Below are 25,476 nucleotides of genomic sequence, written 5' to 3'. Positions count from 1 at the left end.
CCTCCCCCTCTCCTCTCCCCCTCCTCCTCTCCCCTCCCCTCTCCCTCCTTCTCCTCTCTGCCTGGCCTGCCCTCCTCCTGCTGTCTCTCTGGAAGCACTCCTACTCATCCTTCAAGTTTCCACTTCAGCACTCACACACTCCCTCCTAGGCTCCATCTGGACACCTTCTGCCAGGTTTCCACATAGCAATGACCTCGTTGCCTCTTAGCTGTGGGCTTGTGTGCTTGTCCCTCTCCAACTGTGAGTGGGGCACAGCAGTATCGACTTTGGCTTCTGACTCCCAGCCTCTTGAGCTGTGTCCTGTGTGCAGTTATACAATAATTCTGCACTGAATGGATCAACGGATCCGCCCGCCCTGGGGCTCATGAAGCTTTTGCCTTCCCCTCTACCCTGGCTCCCCTTCCGGAACTCTGGCTTGGCATCTTCTCTGGGGCTGTCACCTGTGGGCTGCCTTAGTCACTTTATGATCCAGACATGCCATGAAAATAAAGGTTAGGAAAAAAACATCTCTGCTCGTTCAGTTCCAATTCTCTGTCCTTCTTGAGACTATTGTTATGACCATTAGTCACCGAAAACACACACACACCCAAACACACACAAGCACTGATCCCTTCTGCTCTTCCAGGAGGTGGTTTGGACTGTTCACTGATGGATAACTGGGAGTCGGAGAAGCTAAATGCAGAGTCTGTGGAAGCCTCCTTTTCCAGCCATGTCACCTCTCGGAGTCCCGGAGAAAACTCCCACAACCTGCCTCCTCGGTCCCAGTTCACAGCTTCTGAACCTTTCCAGGAAAACATTTTGGATCATCCAAGTGAGTTTTGTTTTTTTTTTTAAATCTTTGCCACACCCAAATAATTCTTCCTTTCAGGGCCCAGAGGTGACTAATGTCCCCTTAGGCGCTGGTATCAGCCTGTGCCCATGTGATGCATTCGCAGAGAAGGTGACTGATTTGGAGGTGTCATCTTTGAGGCACCAGAAGGACTGGATTTGCAGTGTTATTTATTTTTTTAAAACCCTGAAGACATTTGGCAAAATGTTAAGCTTGGCTAAAGCGGAGTCGTGCGTACACAGGTGCACACTGTTATCATCTTCACGCTTAGCTGTGCATTTGCCATACTCTATAAGAAGGAAATGAAGGGAAGAAAGAAAAGAACGTCCTTTCGTGCTATGCCCCCATCAAGGAAAGTCAAAAGATATCAAGGCATTGTTATTTCCTGTCAGGAGTAAATCTGAAATAAATTCAGCAAGCATCTCCCTTAATCTCTAGCTTGCTAATATCAGATTAATCATGTTTGCACACAGTGTCGCCTCAAGGCTCTATCTTCAGCTTGCCAGGGTTCAAAGCCCAGTGCCCATTTGTTGGCTGGAACTCAGAAGCTGTTTACCCAACCCTCCAAAATTTCACGTTTTCATCTGTAAATGGAGACAACCATAGTGCTTACCTTGTAAATGACTAAAATAATCCGTGTCGAGCACTTAGCATCGTGTAGACTAAGCACTTCCAAAATGTGACGTTATGATTACATAAGATTGAGCTTAAGCAGAAAAATAATATCTTCTCTTTGTTTGCCTTCCCCAAATCATGAATATTTATTTCACTGACCACTTCTACTCCCAAAGACCAATGTGCTCTGCTTTATTTTCTTCCCAGTGCAGCTATTAGATAAGTGTTGAGGGTTTTTTAGTTCCCTTTCAAGGTGTTGGGATGACAGAGAAAGCAGTGTTTATTTTTTAGACAGTTCCCCGGTGATCAACACCTACTAAGGCTTCACAGCCACCTCCTCCAGGGAGTCCACCCTGTTTTCCGAGGAAGAGGTGTTAAGTGACCCCTTTTTGTGTTCCTCCATACCCATTTCCTGCACTGCTCTTGCATGTTTACTTTTGTATCTCACCCATCATGCTGTGAGCTCCTTCAGGATGGGCACCATATCTTAGGCATTTGTAGATTTTAAACTTACCCAGGTAGTGCTTGGCACAGAGCACAGGCTCCATGACTGTGGTGGACCAGTTAAGTGTGCTATCTCCATTTTACAGATAAGAATACTCAAGTTCTGACAGGTCAAGTAAGCCTCTGTACATGTTCTTTGTTGTATCTAGAATGTCTCCCACGGGCTATACCTGGAAGACCCCTACTCTTTCTTCAAGGTACAGTTCAGAGGAGACCGCTTCTGTGGGGCCTTCTCTGCCCCCTGCTGCGGAGTTGAGGTAACACTTGGCTTCCCTGAGATGCCATAGCAACCAGCACCGTGTATCTATCTCTCTGTTGACGCCATCTTCCTTTGCCTCACCTGTCTATGAAGCCCTGAGTCGACAAGGTCTCCATTTGATTCTATTTTATCTCCTTCGCATGTAGGTTTTGAGTGTGCAGGCTGTTTCAGGTGATGGTTCATATGCTAGGGATAAAGGCGTGCATGGCATCATCTTTATCACTCAGGGCTTTTTGAGTTCCAGCGGATGGCAATCCAACTCAAAATGGATTAATCAATCATTGAATGTATTGCTTCATATTATTAAAAATTCCAGGCAAACATTTCAGGTTTCTGTCAGTCTCTACAAGTCTCTTTTCTTCTGTGTCAGCTTCACTCTTTAAAATGCTACTTACTACTCCATGGTAGTTCCTGCTGGCTCTGTACCTACAACTTTCCATGTTCAAGGCCAGCAGAAGGAGATTATTGGCTTCTCAAGTTAGGACAAAAGGGCAGGCTTCCTTGGTTCTGGAAGGGTCCCATTTATATGGTAAAACCAATCCCTTTGTCAATAAATATGTAAAGCTCCAAATAGCTTGGAGTGGATCAAAGACTGGGAGGGAAATCAGTCTGTCCATGGGCACCATGTACTAGGAGAAGGGGAGAGAGGGCTTCCCAAGGAAAATATGGGCACTGCCACCGAAGAGCAGCACATAGTTGCTGGCTATTCTCAATAGTCTGGTGGGGAATCATAGAGAAAGAAGATAGCAATTTTAATTCAGTGTGAAAAGGTTGTTGATGGAGACAGGCATAAGGTATAATGGGATTATAAAGAGGGAGAAGCTAAGGGCCAAAGGGGAGTTGAAGACATCCAGGAAGGCTTCTTGAAGGAGGTTACACATGAACTAAGCCAAAATCAATGCTAAGTGAGCGGCTACTGATGGAATGAATCAATGAACACCTTGTCCACAATCACACAATGCATATGTTTATAGAACTTGAATTTAAACCCAATTTTCCTTCAGTATTCAAGTCTAGTGACCTTTGCAGTCAAGCTAGACTTATTTCTGTGAGAAAATGGGTTTCAAATTCTACTTGAAATCAGAGGAAGCTAAGAATAGAAACACACTTTAGAAGGATGGTTGAGTGTTCAACTGAACCCACAGTAACTTATTTAAATCACAGTATACATGAAATACTGTACATTTGCAGTGATGTCATTCACAAGTGCTATATTTTGCATTGCCAGTCTCCAGTGTTCTGCCCGCATTATGGACTAAGTAGGTTTCTGTTAGCTGACTCGATCTCCATTCAGAGCACAAACGGCAAAAATAAACACATTCATAGCTCAAAGTCATTCCAAGTTTTAAACAACTATTTAAACAAAAATTGAGCTTTTGAAGCATTTGGCAAAGATTAAGCTGAAGTTTGTTCTATTTTCCTTTAGATCTTTATGTGGCAATCCTTAAACTAGCTCTGGTTTCTTTTAGGTGATTAGAATAATACTCAGGGTCACAACTGGTTTAACTCTTCCATTTATAACTTCTGGAGGATTTGCAGTCATTTCCACTGTGGCTTGGTAGCACTGAAATATTTTACGATAGCAAAGAGTTTCAGAAGGACAGATAGTTCAGAATATTTATTCTCTTTTTTTGCCCTTTAGAGACTCCCAGCATGCCAAGTTGCCATTCTCTTTCCCTGCCCCCTTTTAGGCAAAACATGGTGTTCTGGCTAGATGTGGTTTTTCAATCTTCGCTCTGGCACCTCATAGCTGTGTGACCTTGGACAAATTTCATCATTTGAAATTTGGTCTTCTCATTTGCAGAACTGTGATAATGGTTCCCACCTCACGCTTTTGTCGTGTTGATGAAATGAACTGATGTAGGAAAGCTCTTTGTGAATCATAAGTCACTCCACAAATTTGAGGCATTAATATTATTATCAATATCATCCCAGTTAGATTTCTGACATTAGCATACATTCTAAAAAGCCTTTCCCTAGCACTAAAGTAAAAGGCAAGCCCCAAACTGTTTATGTAATGTAATCATTTATTTTTTTAGTGATAGGACAAAACTGATCATTTTCAGGAAATTTGTAATGAATGGCCCTGTACAACATTTGATAATTTTATCTTATTACTTATGACAAATTACTTGAGCTGACATACGTTTGAAAACCATGTTTTTGACTTCTGATTCATTTCTTTTTATTTTTCCTATTAGAAACCAGTTTGTTACGAGAGGTCTCCTTTCAAGCAACTCTGTTTGCTGCATGCTTAATTATCTTTGCCTGTGCAAGGTAATTCAGATTTTATGTTTATGTGGTTGCGTTTCATAATTAATGAAGCTGTAATTGATTGATGATTTCCTTACCTTGTTCCGCAAAGCATTTTAGGTAGCTCTGTGGTTAAGATCTGTTCATTTGTCTGTCCATTGCCTTTTTATCTATCACCTCCCTCCTCCCATTATCTCACAAGACATACCAAAGGCAGTGGATCTTGCTAGAAGTTGGATTTTTACCACGCATTATCCTTTGTTTAAATCCTCAGTGACTCCCTGTTACAGATACAGTCTAAGTAACCCTACTTGGAGTTCAAGGGCATGTGAAGTCCCCACAATCGAGTCCCACGGGGGCTCCATCTTTCCCATTATATTTTTATATCCTCACATAAAATGTCTCCTCAGCATCTCAGAGGACATAACGCTCTTGCCTGGTTATAGGCACATTTCTGTTCTACCCTCTGTCCAGTGTGTCCTTCTTATTCTTTTCTTGCCCAAGTCTCCAGGGCGGTGATCAAGTCCCATCTGTGCTAAACCCACCTGTGCCTCAGGGCCTTTGCACTTGCTATTTATTCTGCCTACTACAGTCTTTTTTTTCTGGAGAAACAATAACTTGTGCCCTTAATTCTTTCTGGAATCTGTCCAAATGTCACAAACATTGTCAGAGAGCCCTTCCCTGACAACCCTGTATAAATAGAATACCATTCTCTATCACACACATCTCACTTGGCTTTTCTTCAGAGCCTTTATCACCACCTGACCTATTATGTGTTCACTTGTTTAAATGCTAATGATCCATCTTTCCCTACAAGATTGCAAGCTCCTTGAGAACAGAGACACTGTGCTAGGGCCTCATCGATATTTGTTGAAACAATGAAACAGGGATGAATGGTACCTCCTGGGGTCTTTGTGGTTCTTGAACTCCAGTCACTAAGTGCTGCTTCCTCTCAAGTCCCTCCTGTTGACGATCAAGTATCTCACATCCCATGGACCACTTGGGGGAGTTGTATTTTTAAATACGAAGCCCTGGATCCCATCCCTTGAGATACCAATTTAGATCGAGTGAGAATCCGTACTTTAAAACAGCTTCCCAGATAATTATGAGATTTGAGAAGTATTTTTAGATCATAATGGAACCAGAAGAACACAAAGGGGTTGGGGGGAGTCCTGTAGTTAAAAATACATTTGCAAAATTCTGCATTATATGTCCCAAGTTGGAGGATCACAATGTGTATTAGCATAATAAAGTCTCAGTGAAATAATGTGGTGAAGAAACCTGTTTAGCTTTATTTAACTTAGCTTTTCCCAGACTTTACTGATCATGGAAACTTTTCTTTATTTCACAGGACTATTAATAAAGTGTTCCTCTTAGGTTAATTTCTGTAGAAACTCCTCCCTTAAGAGGAGAAATTGACTCCCCATCACTTGAGTTTGAGCTACCTTTGGAAACTTGCTTCCAAGCAGTAGTGTTTGGAAAGAGGGGGAAAAGGAAACTTTTCAGTTGAGAAAACTGACAAATGGTACCTCAGATGATGAAGGTCAACATCAAAAGGGATGAGTAATGTTGATGGCATGTACCTTTGACATGATGAGAATGGCACTCCACCTCTAGGGTCTTCTGAACCCCAGTCTAACCATGAAAAAAACCCAACTTGAGGGACACTCTCCACATTATCTGACCAGTACTCCTCAAAACCGTCAAGGTCATCAAAACCAAGGAGAGTCTGAGAGATCGTCACAGCCCAAAGGAACCTAAGGAGACATAATGACTAAAGATCATGTGATATCCTATGTGGGATGCTGGAAAATGGATCAATTAGGGAAAAACTGTAAAGTTCAAATGAAGTGTGGAGTTGAGTTATTAGTGATGCACTGATGTTGGTTCCTTATAATTATGGCAAAGGTACCATGTACTGTAAGATGCTAATAATGGGGAAATGGACGTGGAGTATGTGGGAACCCTTTGTATTCTTCTTTGCAATTTCTCTGTATATCTAAAGTTATTCTAAAGTAAAATGTGTAGTTAAGTAAATAATTGTTTTTTTAAAAAAGAACTATTCCTATGGGCAACAGCATGGATGAACCTCACGGATATTATATAAGTGAAAGATGACAACAGAATCCATATGATTGTCAAGAAAAGGCAAGACCAATCAGTTACTATAGATGTAAGAATAGTGGTTAATTTGGGGGGATAAAGTGGGAAAGATCAACAAAGGAAACCTTATGGGGTGCTGGAAATATTTTATTTCTTGCTTTGGGTGATTACAAGGGTTTATATTTTTAAAAAACCCAAAATGTGCACTTTATATGCTTTAGTGTACATTTGCTAAAGCTCAATTTTTAAAAGTTTTTAAAATGCCTATGAAGAGATGTCTGAGAAGATATTTGTCAGAATTTAATAGTGAATGCTTCAGGGTGGTGGGAGTTCTTTGGTGACATTTTCCTTTTGTCTTTGTATTTATTTGCAATCTCTTTCAATATTCATATTTTGAGCACAAAAGCTATAAAATATTATTCTTCAAAAAGAAGAAAATCCACTGTGTGATACAATCATCCATCAGATTGACAAAAACCCAAAAGTTTAACACCCTCTTTTGTCAGGGTTATGAAGCAGTAGGCATACAAAGTTTCTCCTTTTTTTTTTTTCTAGAAGTTTTATACTCTTGTGGTTTACATTTCAGTCTATGACTCATTTTGAGTTAAATTTTGTGTTAAGGTGTGAAGTCTTTGTATAGGTTCGTTTTTCTGCATGTGTCTAAACAATTATTTTGACACCATTTTTTGAAAAGACTCTCCTTTTTCCATTGCATTGCTTTTGCACCTCTGTTAAAAAATCACTTAACTTGTATCTGTATGGGTCTATTTCTGGAATTTCTATTCTTTTCCATTGATCTATATCTCTATCCTCTTGCCAATACTGCACTATCTCTATTACTGTAGTTTTATAGTAAATCCTAAAATCATCCATCTATGGTAAATCTAAAAGAACATCTCATGTGTTGGAAATATACAATTAGTTCGCTAAGCCTGAGCAATCCTGCTGTTTCAGATGGTTTCTGGGAGGAATCATAGCCAGTGTCTTCACATGCTCCTTGGTGATAACCATTGCTTGTAAGTAACCGTTTCCCAAATTACTGCTCTGATTCCTGTATTTCATTCCAGTTTTGGGCATTTAAAAATACTTTCTCTTTCTCCTCCAAGATGTCGTCAAGTCATTCCTTCTCAGCCTTGCCAACTGTTTCAAAGCCACCACCTGCACTTGGTAAGTGTCGCCTGTGTTAGCATCATCTGTAAAGACGACCACAGTCTGATATCTGAGAATGCTTTCTGCTGAGTAATGGACGGCAGTAACTATGTACAAGAAAGGTCCTGATTATTTGTCCTGAAGGATACTTTCTATTCCTGCTAAGATCTGATAGTAGTATTAACCTGTCTCCTAAATTCCTACACCAAAATAGATAGAATTAGTTTTTAAGGCAGCAAGACATAGGAAATAATATGAATTTCCAATTTTTAAGTAGTTTTTAAAGGGCTCTTATAGATTCATAGCACTGTACTTCATAAATAGCCCATATTAAAAGGTTTTTATCTTAGAGTTTCCCAAAGAGCTGGCAAACTGCCCGTGAAATGATCTCAGTTACAAACTGTGATTTCTCCACCATCTCTCACCCACCCACTTAACGATCCCCCTATATGCTGACTGCCATAGTTCAGCATATTTTGAAGGGTGACTGGGGTCTGGGTGAGGTGCTCACAGAATCTCAAACAGCCTGCGAAGCTCCATCCCCTGGCAAGATGGATGGTGTTAATTACCCTCACTTTAATATGGCTGCCAGAGGTCGACTCCCAGAGTTTGGAGGCTGAGGTCTGTAATTCAAATTAGTTTACTGGCCTTCTCTCTTGACACCCTGTTGCCCTATTTATGAAATTTTTCTGTTAATTCTGAAATCACAGTGCGGCTTAGTGAAGACTTATTTTGTTTTGGACTCCAGCCAACATTGATTTACTGTCACGCTGAGCGATGTTTCCCTTCCTTTCCTGGCCTTCCAGGTTTCTAGGGGCGAGCATCTGATACAGCTAAGTTTTATTTAACCTGATGGTTAGAAAATTGGGTCCTGAGGTCACCCGAGAAATCCTTATTCTTTAGTTCTTATAAATTAATGATATTTGTCTAAAACTTTTCTAAGATACCCACTTCTCTCCCTCTAGCTACAGGGCTGTGTACAGGTGTATCTCACACGAGGTTAACCACAGATTCGCACGTGTGCTCAGCTTTTTGGGCTGAGATGTTGCACCGGTCAGGACTGGACTAACCTATAATGTCTGAACAAAAGACTTTCATCCAAAGAGTCAGTTTGTAACCCAACTTTCAGAAGTGTCAGATGGTGAGAATAGTAGAAATCCGTTTTCTTTGGGTTGTAAGATGAATATGTACAATTAATCAGAGCAACAAGTATCATCTTTTTAGGAAGCTTAATGAGGGCGGAGTTTCTCAAAGCACGGCATGGGGACACTTGTTCTAGAATCAACTGGGGAGCTTGTTTGAAAAGTAGAGGAATGGATCCTGATTCCAGACCTTCTGAATCCAAATTTCTGAGGAGGTTTTTATTATTAATAACCTCTCCAGGAAATTCTTTGCACATTAACTATGAAAGTCTTGGAATGATGGTTTCTAAAGCCTTTACCCCTTGATCTCTAAAGTGGCATCGCTTAGCCTGCTAAATCTTTATTGAGAGTTTACGATGTGTTCTGTGCTGCACTGGGTGTCCAGTAATGCTCAGCAGACATTTATGGAGTCTCTGCTAAGGGTCAGACACTGTCATTAAGTGCCAGGGTTACAATGCCAAGGCCTCGAGATTTCAGAGTCTAATTAGAGGGACACGTAAAGGGCAAGGTGAAATTACATTTTGAATGCGATAAGTGCAAGTACAGAGTTAGCACAGAGGCTATGGGATCATCAGGAATGATGTTTGGCTAGACCAGGAGAGGTAAGGAGGGTGGGCAGGGAAGGCAGTCTGGATAAGCCAGTATCTGACCTGCACGTGTTGTGTCACCTGTTTCTTTAAGGGCATCTCCCACTGTTCTGTACTCCTCTTAAAAGAAATTAGATCAAGACCAGGATGATATTTCCATCTTAAACGCTCTCAGCTACAGCCTCATTTATGGAAAAAGATTACTTCTTTGATTACTTGTGTACATACTTCAACTTGTTTTCCTCTCGTTTCCTCTCCATTTTTTCCTGTTTCCTGCCCACCGACCTCATATACACACACTCTTGCATTCAGGATCTGTGAAAACAAGGACTATTGACTTCATTTCTGTATCCAATGCCTTGAAAATAGTAGGTACTCCATAAATATTCATTGAATTGAACGTATTTGCTGTCTCTTTTCTAAAGTACTTCCTTTAGAGCCAAGAGCTCTGCTCCTGTACATTAAAGATTTTGCAACCTCTTCCTCATATATAAACATATCCAGAAACCACTAGCCAAAGACATGGTTACTAACAAGAGCGACTCATAGGTCTCCTCCAATAATCAAGGAGGAGAAACTACGGGAATTGCAGACAAGCACTGAATTCAGTTCAACGAACATTACGGAGCAGCCCTCCCACACCGGTCCGGCGTTGCACGTAGTTAGACTAGATAAGATACCTACTCTTTAGCAATTTATAGTTCTCAAATCACATCCCTTTTCATACCATCATGCAATTCTTACTCAACCACCTTCTTGGTTAAATATAAAGTCTTCAAGTTTGGGGACTGTCTATACTGCTCACCATTGGTTTGAAGGTCCCTTTCAAATGAAGGTCATCAGAGGTACCCATTGTCGCCAATAACATGTTAGCATAAGAAGTGTCCATTTTGCATTTATGACATCATAGTAGCAAAATGGGCAACATCTCTTTTCTCTACTTCTCCATGAAGAAATATATATTTATACAGTTGGTGAATGAACGAATCAACTTTAGAGAATAGAAATATGGGGAAAACGCACTTGTTTTGGGGGGAGAGAAAAAAGACAAAATAAAATAGTAGTTAACTAAGTACCAAGCTGGGATTAGGAACAAAAACCTCTGTAGCCTGTCCCAGGAAGGGGAGACAACTGAGAACTAGTAGGAGGAAAAAGAGCTGGGGCACCACTGTCCTAGTTTTGATTATTCAAGGTAGTTGTGTGTGTGTGTGTGTGTGTGTGTGTGTGTGCGTGTGTGCGTGTGGTCATGCAGTAATTCAAGCAGATACTGCATTTTCTCATGTATGTGGGTGGATTATGCATTTCTCTCCTCCTTTCTCTGACCTAGGTTTTGCCAAAATTTGACAACCATTCAGGAGAGCCTCTGATGAATGTCTTCAATCTGAATATCCAGAAATTGTCCCATTTGTAGTCTGCTTGGAATCAACTGTTTTATTGGAAAGTGTGAACAAGTGGATAATTGAGAAAAAAAAATTTAATTTGGTTATGTGGTTTTAAAAAAATCTTAGTTTTGGCCTCACAATGATAATATGCTCATGGAAATAATACTAATTTGTCTTTCCTCTGCAAACACAAGCAGTTGAAAAGGAAAGGACTGGGAAACGTGACAGAGAACAAACCACCTGGATGAGTGTTCTCTTATTATACCTTAAGGCAGTGCTTCTCAAACATTAATTTTCCTTAGAGAATTCTATGAGGAGCTTATAACAATGCAGATTCCTGGGCCTGCCTGCCTGTACCTATCCCTTGCTGAACCGCTGCAGTTGAACAAAGAAAGGGAATTACATAATCAGCACCCACTTGAAAGTAATAAATGTGGTTTGTACATAAAACATAATGTAGAAAAAGTTTTCAGTTCTTCCCAAGGGATGGCCTAATAGAAGGTGGTGACAGTAGATGATGGTTGATGGAAAACAGGCAGGAGAGAGCCATTTTTCAGAAACTTCTTCTTTCTAACCAGTTTCTTCACCAAGTTTTCAATCATCTTGGCACTCATGATTACCTTTCACTCAAACTTCAATTCAAATAAAGATATAACACACAAAAAATACCTCAGGGGCAAAATAAAGGCAAAACGCCGCAGTGCTTTGAAATACACAAAAATTGTACAGTTGCACTGGGGGATTACAGGAGATGCTCCCTCTCCATCCCTCTTGCTTGGTATATGTTCCCAAATGTGGCCTGAGGTTCAAATTTGTTTTGCATGACATTCTCTGGCTGGAGAATTGTGTGGAGAAAATTGTCTTTGCTTAAAATGGTAATGTCAAAATATCACTTTTTATATCAATTGTACTTAGTGCCTTTTGGGTTGAAAAAGTTTTATAGTAATAAATAGAGTCATCAATGACTTGGTTTGGTCAAACACTAGTCGACATGTTGCTGTGAAGGTATTTTTTTGGATGTAATTAACATCTACAATCAATGGACTTTAGGTAAAGCAGATGACCCTCCATGATGTGGGTGGTCCTCATCCAATCAGTTGAAGGCTTTAAGAGAAAAGACTGCGGTTTCCTGAGGAAAAAGGAATTCTGTCTACAGATCGCAACAGCCAAATGCTGCGTGAGTTTCCAGGCTGCTGACTCAGGACCACGATATCAACTCTTACCTGAATCTCCAGTTTGCTGGCTTGCCGCATAAATTTTGGACATGTCAGTCCCCACAATTGCATAAGACAATTCCTTAACATCTCCCTAGATAGGCAGATAGATATAGATACCTATAAATATATCTATAGATATCATAAGTATATCATATATGTCTTACATTCTTGGAATATACCATTGGTTCTGTTTCCCTGGAAAATCTTGCCTAATACAGCAGGTGTTATAATCACCTTTTGATAGATAACCTTGGAAAAGTTTCAAAACTTTCCCAAGGACACAAAGGGCACGTAGGGGATCTAGGTTTCAAACCCAAGTCTGTGTGACCCAACAGCCCTTACTCTTCCTACTGCTGAGAAGGGGTAGAGGGGAGGAGCGTGGCACCTTGAAGATCAAATATTGCCTGAGTCACTCTCTCCGGAAATACTAACCCAGGAAAAAGCTTTCCATGAAGCAGAAGATTAAATGAAAAGAGTCATTTTTCAGGGGCAGCTGTGACCTTTACCTTTGGTCTTGTATCTCAAGATTCTCAAATTGAGTTCCTGAAAGATCTGGCATTAAGATGCCAAAATCTTATTCCATCTTATTTGGAATAAGATGCTGTAGGAGAGAAAAATCATCTAATGCTGTCTGGTTTGCTTTAGGACCTCTGCTTGTAGAGGCTCCTGTAGCTGTAGCCAGCTCATGATGGAGCATTTACTATGTGCTAGATGCTTTATCTACCTTACCTATAATCCTTACGGTAGTTCATAGTTTGGTTTTTGCTGTAACAACAGTCAAACCCATGTAACACCTGATGTGGTCCAGGCAGATCTTGTAATGATGCCATTGGCCATCTATGGCCTCCAAGCTTGTCTGCTTACCTGTCTCAGGCAAGAGAGTGACACATGCCTTCCCTTTTGTGCCAGAAGTGAGAGGTAGTCACATGACCCCACCAATGGGGTGGGGTGGGGTGGCTGGGAAATGTAGGGAAGCCTGTGAATCTTTGGTGAGCTCTAGTGGACCCTACCAGACCCTCATTTTAACGACGAGGAAGGTGAATCTCAGAGGGAATGTGTGACTTGTGCACCCCAGGTCTTAAGGCTCCTATGTCATTTCCCACAAGTAAACTCTACTGTAGTTACTTCAAAATGACTCAGAATGATCCGCCTGTGCTACCATTGGATGGATGCCAACCATTCCCCCTCCCCACCAAGAGGAATCCCGCTATTGCTCATACAATACAGCAGAGCAGACACCTGCTAAGTTGGCATACTTTGCATCAATGCCACATTTCCTTACCAAGCCTTGATGAAGCTCTGATCATGTATTAAAAAAATTATCTATCCCGCTGTGGTGGCTGTATCCCCTCCATCTGTCCCTTGCTGGGTGAAATCTGCTACAGCTGCAAGTGACACCTGCTAGAGAACCAGACGAGGTACCTTGGGGGTGTGGGGCAATTTAGCAGGTGGATGCTAAAAGCTGGCAACCACTTTGCCAAAATTTTCTTATCCTTTTGTAGCCTTAAAGGAAATAAAAACAAAGAAAATGAAAGGCAAGGTGGGGGACAAAGGCTGGTATTGTATATCAGGACTTTTATTTTCAATGCAAATATAGCATTTCATATTTGCCTGGTGGAGAGGGAGAGCGACCCACCCTCCATCCTAACCCAGATTGCAACAGCATACTCTTGTGTGGGTGAAACTTGAGTTCAGGCTGCAACTGATCTGCTGTTGGGGAGGTAGCAGAAGCTCAGTGCCAGGAGCTCCATTTTTCTTCTTGTTTTTTTCAGTGAAAGGAAGAATCGAGGACCACATTCCAGACCTTTCCACCTTCCCCATTTACTTGGTTCTTCCTCTGCTGAATCACATCCTTTGAACACTAGCACTGTAGTTAACAACTCGATGTTCCTGCCCTGGAGTGAGACTGGACCCGGGGCTAAGTTCTGACCTGGCTACTTACCTGCTCTGTCACTTTGGACATTTGGACAAGGTATTTCATCTTTCTTCCTTCTTTTTTTTTTTTCTTGTTTTTGTTGTTGTTAGTTCCCTGAACAGGGATTGAACTCGTGCCCTTGGCAGTGAAACCTCGGAGTTCTAACCACTGTACAGCCAGGGAATTTCCCTGGCCTTGAGCCTTTTTTTTTTCTTTTAATTTATTTGTTTATTTTATTTATTTATTTTTGGCTGTGTTGGGTCTTTGCTGCTGCACGCGGGCTTTCTCTGGTCGCAGTGACCTGGATCTACTCTTCGTTGCGGTGCACGGGCTTCTCATTGCGGTGACTTCTCTTGCTGCAGAGCACGGGCTCTAGGCGTGTGGGCTTCAGTAGTTGTGGCACGCGGGCTCAGTAGTTGTGGCTCGCGGGCTCTAGAGCGCAGGCTCAGTAGTTGTGGTGCACGGGCTTAGTTGCTCCACGGCATGTGGGATCTTCCCTGACCAGGGCTCGAGCCTGTGTCCCCTGCATTGGCAGGTGGATTCTTAACCACTGAGCCACCAAGGGAGCCCGGTATTTCATCTTTCTAAGCCTTAATTTCCTCATCTATAAAATGGGATAAAATACCACCTAATTCATAGCATTTTTACGAGAATTAAATGAGTCCACGCAGGCAAAGTACTTAAGGCTTAACACAGTGTTAGATACACACTAAGCTCTTCCAAAGTGGGAGCTGCTACTACCAACGGAAGTAGTAACATTAGTAGTAGGGGTAGGAGTTTTCCTCACTTATGGGACCATGTGAATTTTTCAGTCAGTAGGTGAGATGGTAGAAGAAAGGGGCGAGAAGTGGGCTGAGGCTTGGCCAAGGGCATTGTCAATCTAGCTGAATAAATACTTCTTCCCGTGTTTAACACAAAGTGCAGTGATATAAAGACAATATGGGTTTTGAAGTCAGACAGACATAGGTTGGACTTGGCCGCTCTGTCATTTATGACCTTGTGATGTTGGGCCTGCCACTCAGCTTCTCTGAACTCCATCCGTAAAACAGATACGTTCATGCCTTGTGGTTCCACAGTCTGGAGGTAAGTGGGGGTGGTATGACTTTTCTGACATAGAGGAGATCAAAGAAGAGAAGATGAGCTTATATACAGGAATGAGAAAGGATTCACTTTGAAAATAACCAGTTAACTTTTCTTCATTCTGTAAGTGCTTCACCCTCATCTCATTTAAATAAAAAAAAGAGAAAATTCAAATAAGCAAAAGAGAAAAAGCTACCCAGGATCCCTCAACCCAAAGACAGCCACTGCCAACATCTTGGTTTTGAGCCAAGAAAAATGTCTTGGTGGCCAGGGTGATAAGATATGAAAACAGACCTCTCAGAGAGAAGGACTTTGGACATGGAAACAGCCACCATCTGGGGTCAATCGTGTGGCCGTTGCCCTGTTGGAAGCAGAGGGCTCCGGCAGATGACAGGCCCAGCCCCCTGCTATGATTTAGTATAAGGGCAGTGTCATCAGCTGTCACCCTGCAAGAAAGTTATCTTACTCCCTACGCCAACGTGGGGGCCAAGGTGGCCACAATAAAAGTTAGTTTTAAAGACCCTTTATCAAACGGGAAGCAGGACATAAATTAAAATCTAGTGTATCCAGTACATCATTGTGTCCTCACTCTCTCCTTCCCTCCTTTTTTTCAAGTCTTAGCCCCGGTGTCAGTTCTGAGCACCACACAGCTCAGGGCTCACAGTTCAATGATCGAGGTAGACAAAGAGGCAGTGACATCAACGTGATGGGCGGTAAGACAGAGGGGACTCCAGGTAGCCATGGATCCCTAACGAGGGTGGGATGCTCCCACCTCTGTCTGGATTGTAAAGCCTCCCAGGCGTCCCCTGTACTCCCCTGCACAGCTCTCAGCCCACTGGCATAAATCCAGTGTCTATCTTTCCTCATGAGTATAAGCTCCAGGAGGGCATTTCTATCCCCAGTGCCTAGCCAGTGACAGCTGGGGAGATGCTCAGTGAGTACTGACCAGACAGATGCTGTTGAAAGAAAGTGTGAGTTGAGAGGTGTTTGTGGTGGATACCAGATGTCTTGTTCTGTCTAGTATCCCTTCTTCCCTTTGTCTGGTTCCCATAGCATCTTTCTCAATCACCCCTTCCCCGATCCATAGGTTTAGTGGGGCTGCTGGTCCCAAACCCTGGAGGACACAGAGGCACAGGACACAGCTTGGCCGATCAGATTCTCTTTCTCCCAGGGACAGACGTGATTAGAGGAAGGATGTGATTGAGCCCGGAATGAGGACTGAATTCATTCTGCTGCTGGCTCTCCCCAGCTTGGCTGCCCAGTTCTTTCCTAGAATCTCAGAGGAACCTTGGTGTCTTTCCAACAGAGCTTTCCTTTGAATTGAAGTTGGTCCGGATACATTTATCTTGCTTGATAGAAAAAAGAAACGAACATGCTCTTTTCTTTCTTTAAAAGTTTTAACTGAGATGAAATTCACAAACAGAAAATCAACCACGTTAAAGTGTACAACTCAAGGGCATTCAGCGCAGTCTCAGCGTTGTGCAACCATCCCCTCTATCAAGTTCAAAAGCATTTTCATTACCCCCAAAACAAAACTCTGCACCCATTAAGCAGTCACGCCCCATGACCCCTCCCTCAGCCCCTGGCAACCACTTATCTGCTTTCGGTCTCTATGGATTTACCTATTCTGGGTGTTTTGTATAAGTGGAATCATACAGTATGTGACCTTTTGTGTCTGGCCGCTTTCACTTAGCATAGTGTTTTTGAGGTTCATCTGCATTGTAGCGTGTATCAGCACTTCATTCCTTTTAATGGCTGAATAATATTCCATTGAATCTTATTGGATGGACCACATTTGTTGATCCCTTCATTCACTAATGAACATTTGGCTCGTTTCCATCTTTTGGTTATTGTGAATAATTCTGAAATATTCTTGAAGAATGACTATGAGTTTGGCAGGTGAAGAAAACGGGAGAGGATATTTAAAGAAAAGGGGACAACAAATTCCAGAGCAGAGAAATGTTCCTACACGGCCTCTCCTCTTTGTGCTTTTTCAGGCTACAGTTGAGTCTCCACACAGCAGCTACAGGGATCTTTCCAAAATGTACATCAGATGGTCTCACTTTCCTGTTGAAAACACTCCGTTCCATATTACATTTCCTCCCGCTCGCTCTGCCGTGGCCACAACACTGCTCTCATGTCTGTTCCTATAACACACAAGCTCAGCTCCACCTCAGGGCCTTTGCACCTGCAGGACACCGGCAGAAACGCCCTTCTCCCCGAACTTCTTAAGGCCAGCTTCTCCTCATCGTGCAGATACCACCTCTGCAGCGAGAACTTCCCAGCCACCCCGGAATGTTCTCCCCAGGCACACCCACCACCCCAGGTCACTCGACTCTCTCATTTTCTGGAGAATGACAAACGACTTTTTTGTTCATTTGTGGTGTGTGGTTTTTGTTTTTTTGGTTTGGTTTTGGTTTTTGTCTTTGGTCTCCCCCTGTTCTGTCCTCTTTTCCTTCATCAGAACAGAATCTCCAAGAGGACCAGGGATTCATTGAATCCCCGGTGTATAGAAGAGTGTCTGGCATATAGAAAGTGTTCAATAAATAATTGTTTAATGAGCAGTTGGCTGGGCGTGACCCATTGGAGAACTGGCAAGGAATATGGTGGGGCTGGTGCAAAGAAAGAAAGCCAGAGGTCCATGGATTGTGGCAAAAACATTTGACTGTGTCTAGATTTCCCAAGATGCCTCTTTATGCCAGCCTTATTCTACTTTAGCTTTAGAACTTCTCTGATTTGATTATTTCATACTACTGGGGGAATGGAATTCTTATCTATTACTTCTGTTTCAGAGTCAGCATAAAAACCCTAGAAGAGAGTTGATCCTGAGAAGTGACTTTGCAAAGGGGAGGCAGAATGAACAATGGGAGAAGGCAGAGCACTTATGTTCTCTTTCAGCGCTGGGTGGCTTCCGACAAATCACCTAACCTCTCTGAAGTTCAGGTTTCTCATCAGCAAAAATGGCATCTTTGAGAATAATATTCTATTATATGGATATACTGCATTTTGTTTATTATTCACCAACTGATGGACATTTGGGTGATTTCCACTCTAACTATTATGAATAAGGTTGCGTGAAATTCACATACAAGTCTTTGTGGGGAGACGTGTTTTGATTTCTCCTCGGTAGATATCTAGGAACAAAATTGCTAGGTGATATGGTAAATTTATGTTTAACATTTTAAGAAACTACAAATCGTTTCCAAAGTAGCTTCGTCATTTTCTATCCCCACCAGCCACGTGTGAGGGTTCGGGTTTCTCCACAGCCTCGCTGACACTTGGTGATATCTGTCTTTCTGATTATAGCTATGCCCTAGTGAAGGCATGAAGGTGAAAGGCATGCCCTAGTGAAATCCATGAAGTGGATTTGCATTCCGTGGTAGCCAATGATGTTGAGCATCTTTCATGTGCTTCCTGTCTTACCACTCATTTTCTTTACTGCCTCTGTGCTCACAGTCTCATCTTTCACCTTAAATCAGTCACACCCTCCACAGTCAAACCCTGGACCTTGTCATTACCTCCCTCATAGTCTCAAATTTGAACATTCCACTCTTAACTATCAACATCTTTCCAGCTCACTATCTTTCCGCCTCCAACAATTTTTGCAGTGCTAACAGGATCAAATTATACTGATCCTGACAGTGTCTCACTGTCTCTCATCCTCTGCCATGACTTCATTTTTGTTCTTCTCCACTTGAGATTCCATGAGCTATCATTCAAGTCATTCCTTTGCACCTCCCTCTGTTTATTGTGTTCTCCTGGTAAAACTACAGCGCTGGTTGCATCCAGTGAGTCATCTGTTATGCATGTGTGCTCACAAACTGAACATGGCTCAAGAAAAACCACTCAACCAGGCCTTTCTTTAAATTCATGATCACAACCCTCGAAGCGTGTTTGGTCATGTCTGGCAATCATCCTATCCCACCCTGTGTACTGACTATCCTATTCCCCAGGTGACTATTTCATACCTTGTCCTTTTTTTCTCAAACCTTCAAGAAATCCTCTCTGAGTCTCATTCTTAGCTGACGTCGTTGCTTCCTATTTTGTGGAGAAAATAGAAACAAGTATGAAGACACAGCTAACCATATCTATCCACCTACCAGCATCTGTTCCTACTCTCTTCCTTCCTGTTCTATGGATGGAAAGTCCTTGTTGCTATTTAAGGCCATCTCACTGCTCATGCACTGAAACCCACCCCCTCTTATGTATTCATAGAAATTGCTCCAGGAATCGTTCTCTCTTCTGCAGCAGCAGCCTCTGTTATGCTGTCATAACTCCTGTCTTAATTAAGCCTTCTTTTGATTCCACACCCTTTACAACTACTCTCTTCCTCCATTTCTCTGCTCCTAGTAGTAGAAAATTCCTTGGTGGATTTGTCTTCCTACTTATTTATCTCCAGTTCATCTCCTCCAAGTCTTTCTTGAACTCACCCCAATCAGGATTTCACTCTGCCCATTCATCACAGCAGCCCCTGTCAAAGCTACAATGACCTTCAATGTTGCTAAATCCAATGGTCCATTCTTGGGTCTCATTTGACTTGACCTATAGCAGCATTTCACATAGTCACTCCTGCCTTCTTGAAGCACTTTTCTTACTTGCCTTTACCTCCTACCTCACTGGCTTTGTGTCTCATTTGCGAATTCTTCCACATAGGCCAACTTTCAAATTTTAGGTATTCTTGGCTTTGTCTTTGGACCTCTTCTCTGTCAAAATTCACTCCAAGAGCGGTCTCATCCATACACGTGAGTGTAAACCTCTCTGCAAACCACGACCTCTCCAATTCTCTCCCCAGCCTGGACCTCTGCTCCATGTGCACATACCCAATTGCCCTCTCACGATTTCCACCTGGATGTCCAAAACACATCTCAAGTTTAACATGTGCAAAACAGACCTCTTAATTCCCACCTCCTCCAAATCTGCCCCTCCACTTCTTCACCATGTCAGTTCACGGAAATGCCATTTTTCCAGTTTTCCTAATAAAAAATTCAGGGGTCCTCCTTGATTCCTATATTAGTTTGCTGGGACCGCTATAACAAAGTGCCACAAACTGGGTGACTTAAATGACAGAAATGTATCTTCTCATTGTTCTGGAAGCTACAAGTCCAAAATCAAGGTGTCAGTAAGTTTGGTTCCTTCTGAGGGCCATGAGGGAAGGATCTGGTCCAGGCTTGTAAACAGCCGTCTCTTCCCTGTGTCTTCACATGGTCTTCCCTCTGTATGCTTCTGTGTCCATCATGTTTGGAATAACACTCTGTCTCCTTACAAGGTCTTACTAATTATTAGCCTCCCACCTACCCCTTAATATTTGTTCTTTGATCATCTGCCCCATCATATCAGGCACCTTTCTCCGTGCCTTTAGCAGGGCAGGTTTTCCTCCATCTGAGAGCTTTTACTCTTCTCTCTCCCGGGGAAAATCTTCCCTTTAGTTCTTCACATAACTGGCTCCTCCTCACGGTCAGGGCTCATCCCAAATGTGACCTGTTTGACTACCCAGGTAGCCTTCCTCTGAATTTACTCCATCTCCCATTTTTCTTTCATAACCTGTATCATCACCTGCAATTGTCTTATGCAGTCTTTATTTGTTTACTTGTTTATTGTCTATCTCCCCCTATGTGTATATAAGTTCCTGGATGGTCAAACCTTTCAGTCTCGGTCATCACTCTATGCCCAGCCCAATACATGTTTGTTAACAGCAACAAAAATATAATGAGTTAATGGGACCCTCTAATGCCCACCCAGATGAGGAATCTTTATACCAACTACATCATGCTCTTGAAACAATTATTTGGGTACACACGCACTTGCGCGTGCATGCACACACACACATACACGCATTCAGGTTTGTAAGAGGAGACAGGTCAAGTAAAAGATTATATTAAAATCAGGGTTTGGAAAAGACAGCGTCAGTCCTCTGTTCATGTAAGCAAAACCTTGAAAACATTACTTTTCTCTAAGCTGAAATGGGAAGCTATGAGTTCTAGAAGATTTTGTGGGTAAAAGGCCACTCTCTGCCTTTGGACAAATGGTGCACAGCAGGGCCGTGTGACAAGGAAGGTGAGATCATTTTCGGCAGCTGCCACCCAACTTGGAAAGGGTTGATCGATCTGACAAAGTCTTTTCACGAAGAACATAAATCAAAGAAGATGACTGACAGTGAAGTAAACATTTTAGAACTAGAGTAATTAGGAATATATTAGCAATTAAAATAAACTTATTATCATTAGCAAAATTGGCAGTTACTTGCAATTTCCCCAGGGGCTTCATATCAAGTTTATCCTTGTAGATTATATTAAGGCAGGATTAATGTTTCTGGAGATACAGCTTTAATTTCTGTGGATTTCATTTTTTCATATCCCTGTAGAACTCAGTGGTTGTCAAATAATAGTCTTGTGGATCTCAGGTTTTCTGTGAGCTGGACCCAGGTGTTGTAACTCCAAAACTGAACAAATCTGTTGTTTACCCAATTCTCAGAGAAAACTAAATGAGTGGATACGATTTTTTAGTTTCCTCTTTTATGCAATTTTTTTAGGCCTTCACCACCTGCTAGCACATGTCTTCCAGGAAGTACTAGAAAACGAAAGAACTCCTGAGCTTGAAGCAAATAAATAGACTAATCAAGGGGAAACCTTGGTCACCAGCCTTCTAAGATCAATGCATCTTCCTTCTCTGGACATGTGTGCTGATGGACTGGACTTTTTGGATGGTAACCGAGGCAGGACTGAACTCTCTACCTTTTTTACCTTTTGATTTCTGCTTATTGTCCTAACTAATGGGAACGGTATCTTTTAGCATCATAAGGCATCAAAGTCATATCACTTAGGGTTCTTTGTTGCTGGTAATGAAAACGGACCCTGGCAATAGAACCAAAAGGGTAGTAGGGGTAACTTGGGCTTCTATATCAGGAAACTCGTACCTGGAATCGCCCTCCAACAAGACCCAGAGGGGTAAATACTGGGACAAAACAAATGTCCACTTCAAACATAAGGTTATGAGAGACAGTCAGTGCGAGCAAGATTCTACTCTGTGTTAGAGTTGCTTTACTCAGAAGAATCTGGAAGACTTAGTCTCTTCCCACTGAAGCTGGGGAAGGTCCAGAAACAACAGATGTCCAAGGGACATGGCAGGATGGAGCTGGGAGGCAGTGGGGAAGGGTGGGCTGAGAGGCAAATAAGGAAACAGTTCAGGAAACCAGAAAGGGAGAGGGCATGACGGTGCCCATCTGAGAGGGGCAGACCCCATGGGAAATGAAGGAAATACTTTATTCTATATTTTAGACTCTGAGAGAAATTGTGACCTGTCACTGGTAAGACTGTGTTCTTCACGGCAATGACTAACCGGGTTTGAACCCTTTCCCATGGATGTCATAGAGATGTAATAGAAGGGTTACCCAAACAGATGTATATTCATTTGCTCTGGCAGTAAAGGGCTTAAGTTTAATTAATGGGTTTTAATACACACACCAGTATTTAATACTGTTTCCCTTTTCAGATGAGAATTATTGGTCTAGTTAAGCAAGAAGAGCAAACATAGGTATGAAATTTTAGACCGAGGAAGGACTCTGGAGAACACCAAGTGGGGCTGGTGGGTTGATCTGGGCATGTGGAAGTTGGGTATCAGTAGCCTTGGAGGATTCAGGGGGAGACTTTAGCTCTGCGTTTTTCAAATCTACTTCTAGGAATTTCCCATGAGCCTCTAAAAGCCTCTGAAAGCAAACAAAATCAAACACTGTTCTTTTCCTAGGTCTACACAGACAAATAACCGATTGAATTGTCTCAGTTCATATCAGATTAGTGCTCAGGGACACTGTCATCTGCTTCAAACCAGAGAAGAGCCTCTTTTATGTGTCTTATGTATTAGGATTTGAACAGAGGACTGAGACTGCTCACACAATGCTTAGAAACAACTGAGTCCAGATTCCTACCTAAATGAGGCATCTCCTTCTACAAAATCCTGCACAGATCAAACACATTTTAATTAAGTAAATGCAACTAACAAACTGTATTTAATTGAACAGCATTAAACCATCCCATAAACATGCAGTGGAAGGGACTTGTCCACCCTTTGAATCCTGGTGTACTTCCAGCCACTTCAACCAATAGACTACAAAGGAAAAGACTTGACCATTTCTCGTAGCAGTCAAGTCCACCGTTTCAGTTCTCTCCTGCTGTATTAAACTACTCCCAAACTTATCTCATGATTTTGTAGGTCAGGAATTCCGGCAGGGGTCAGCTGGGTGATTCTCCTGTACTATGTGGCATTGACACACTGACATTCAGAGATGGATGGTCTAGTTTACGGGGTCCAAGACAGCATCACTCAATATCTGCCATGTGGACAGGGAGAGGGAGAGCTGAAAGGCTGGGGCTTGGCTGGAGGGGCCACCTACACTTGGCTTCTCCAGCATGGTGGCTTTAAGGTAGACAGACTTCTAATAAGGCAGCTCAGGACTCCACAAGTCAGTGTTTAGCAAAGCAGATTTTTATGAACTAACTCTGCAAATCACAGAGCATCTCTTTCTTTGTACCCTATTGGTCCAAGTGGTCAGAAGCATGCCCAGATTCAAGGTAAAGGGCATTGACACTGCCTTTCAATGGAAGGAATGTAAAATAATTTGTATCCGGGCAGGTTTAAAATCTTTCCATCCACCACTGGAAATTCTGGATGAAAGAAGGAGGGAAGGAAGAACTTGAAACTGTAGAAGTGCTGGTAAACTTGGGAGCTTGGTTTACTTGTTATAGAGTTGCAATGAGGAAATTCTTCTGAAGGAAAATTAATGCAAAGTAAAACGAAATTGTAACCACAGTATCAGTTACACATCATAAAAATACTGAATTATATAATAATAGTAAAAATAATAAGAACCCAATAGCTTTCTAGGTCAATGTCCCTGGAATTTATCCAGCACAAAAGAAGAAGGAGACCTATTTTGCTGTTCCTGGAATTTTTAAAAACCGTCTTTAAAATTTATTTCTACTTATATATAGAATATGTTGCAGCAGTTTTCTCAGGAAGCCCCACTCATCTTGTTACATTTCCAAGAGCCAAAGAAATAAGTCTATTTTGAATAATGATTTGCATAAGCAGACACACACCATGGCTCTTTAAACTACCACATTCAGTTTGAATGAAATGAACTTGACTTTACCAGGAGCTGTCACATTGTGATTTATTTCCCAGTTTCCCTTCCTGTCAGTGGACTGTAACAATCATAGCACACTGTACACCTGTCCTCTGTGGCCCACGGGTCCTCTGATTCTAAGAAACGGTGTCTGTGATGTTGAGTTGAGGAAGGACACAGCATAACCAGCCCAGCCTGGCTCATGACAAATTACGAAGTAAATATTCCTGGTTTCCCTGTTTTAGCACCCACATCTCTTCTCTATTCCACCAGAGTGTCAAACAATCTGTCAAGACCCTGCTCCCAGAAGGAGCTCTTATCCTAGATTTTAGTGAAAAGATCCCAAAATGAAGAAGTGTCCAATGTCCAAAAGAATGGGGCACCTTTCCTGGGTAGCCTGCTCCATTCCCTAAATACTGAGTCTGCTGTTTTAAAAAAGTGTCTTTCATTCACTCACATTAGCTCATTAAAGCTTCACAATGCGACTTCCCTGGTGGCGCAGTGATTGAGAGTCCGCCTGCCAATGCAGGGGACACGGGTTCGTGCCCCGGTCTGGGAAGATCCCACATGCTGCGGAGCGGCTGGGCCCGTGAGCCATGGCCGCTGAGCCTGCGCGTCCGGAGCCTGTGCTCCGCAGCAGGTGAGGCCACAGCAGTGAGAGGCCCGCGTACCGCCAAATAAAAAAAAAAAAGCTTCACAATGATCCTTGGAGGTTATTATTAGCACTCATCTAACAGGTGGAAACTAAGGTTAAGGAAGTTTAAGGTCACACCTCTGGGAAATGGAGTGTGGGTCGATTCCAGATTTCCTGGCTCCGGAAGGCGTATAATAAAATACAAAGAGAAAAAAAAAAAGTAAGTAAAGGGCGGGCTAAGAGGCACGCCTAGGAAGCAGCTCCCCTCAGGAAACAGAGCGTCCCTTGGTTCTTTGTTTAGTCTGGCCAGTTGATCTGGGGAAAGGGAGGCAGTCCGCGAAGGTGGAAGGTGGGGACGTGGAGGAGGACTAGGTCTGGGTTGCGGGGTGCCCCTGTCTCCTCGCGGGGAGCTCCTCCTCTGCCCATTCTCGCCTCCTTGCTCCTCCTGAGTCGGGAAACGCGGCCCCGCCTGGCCCCGCGCGGCCGCCGTAGAATCACCGTTGCCATGGCTCCCAGGTGCGGGCGCGCGGAGGAGAGACTAGGAGGCGTCCAGGGAGTCCTTCGGGGTCCTGGTCGAGCTTCCTGGGCCCGCGAACCCGAGAGGCGCCATGGGACGGAGTAAGCGCCCTCTCCCACCTTCCGCCCTCGATTGTCCCCATTCTGGGCATCGTCCCGGGCCTCTTGGGACC

General features: G+C 42.7%; 2 protein-coding genes across 12 annotated transcripts in view; both read left to right on the top strand.

The window, feature by feature from the left end:
* TMEM71 (transmembrane protein 71) overlaps positions 1–25,476 on the top strand; it is a 52,920-nt gene that overhangs the window by 15,880 nt on the left and 11,564 nt on the right. Inside the window, exons 6-12 of one of the 8 annotated variants that reach the window (XR_003002703.1) lie at positions 626–811; positions 4,409–4,484; positions 7,518–7,579; positions 7,670–7,730; positions 11,874–12,089; positions 13,813–14,012; positions 21,565–22,400. Coding sequence is in view for 4 of the 8 variants with exons in the window: in XM_024741020.1 (XP_024596788.1) it covers positions 626–811; positions 4,409–4,484; positions 7,518–7,579; positions 7,670–7,730; positions 10,769–10,808 (425 nt within the window). In the remaining 4 variants the exon portion in view is untranslated. The other 7 variants (XR_003002705.1, XR_003002704.1, XR_003002706.1 and 4 more) reach the window with 7 other exon arrangements.
* DNAAF11 (dynein axonemal assembly factor 11) overlaps positions 24,875–25,476 on the top strand; it is a 75,215-nt gene continuing 74,613 nt past the window's right edge. The window contains exon 1 of one of the 4 annotated variants that reach the window (XM_024741012.1): positions 24,875–25,405. In XM_024741012.1, coding sequence (XP_024596780.1) covers positions 25,396–25,405 — 10 coding nt within the window. In that variant the 5' untranslated portion in view covers positions 24,875–25,395. The remainder of the gene's footprint in view (positions 25,406–25,476) is intronic. The other 3 variants (XM_024741013.1, XM_024741015.1, XM_024741014.1) reach the window with 3 other exon arrangements.

The sequence above is a fragment of the Neophocaena asiaeorientalis genome, unplaced genomic scaffold (assembly GCF_003031525.2).
Source record: "Neophocaena asiaeorientalis asiaeorientalis breed wild unplaced genomic scaffold, Neophocaena_asiaeorientalis_V1.1 scaffold177, whole genome shotgun sequence".
NCBI classification, from domain to species: Eukaryota; Metazoa; Chordata; class Mammalia; order Artiodactyla; family Phocoenidae; genus Neophocaena; species Neophocaena asiaeorientalis.
This window is presented reverse-complemented; position numbering and strand designations above follow the sequence as displayed.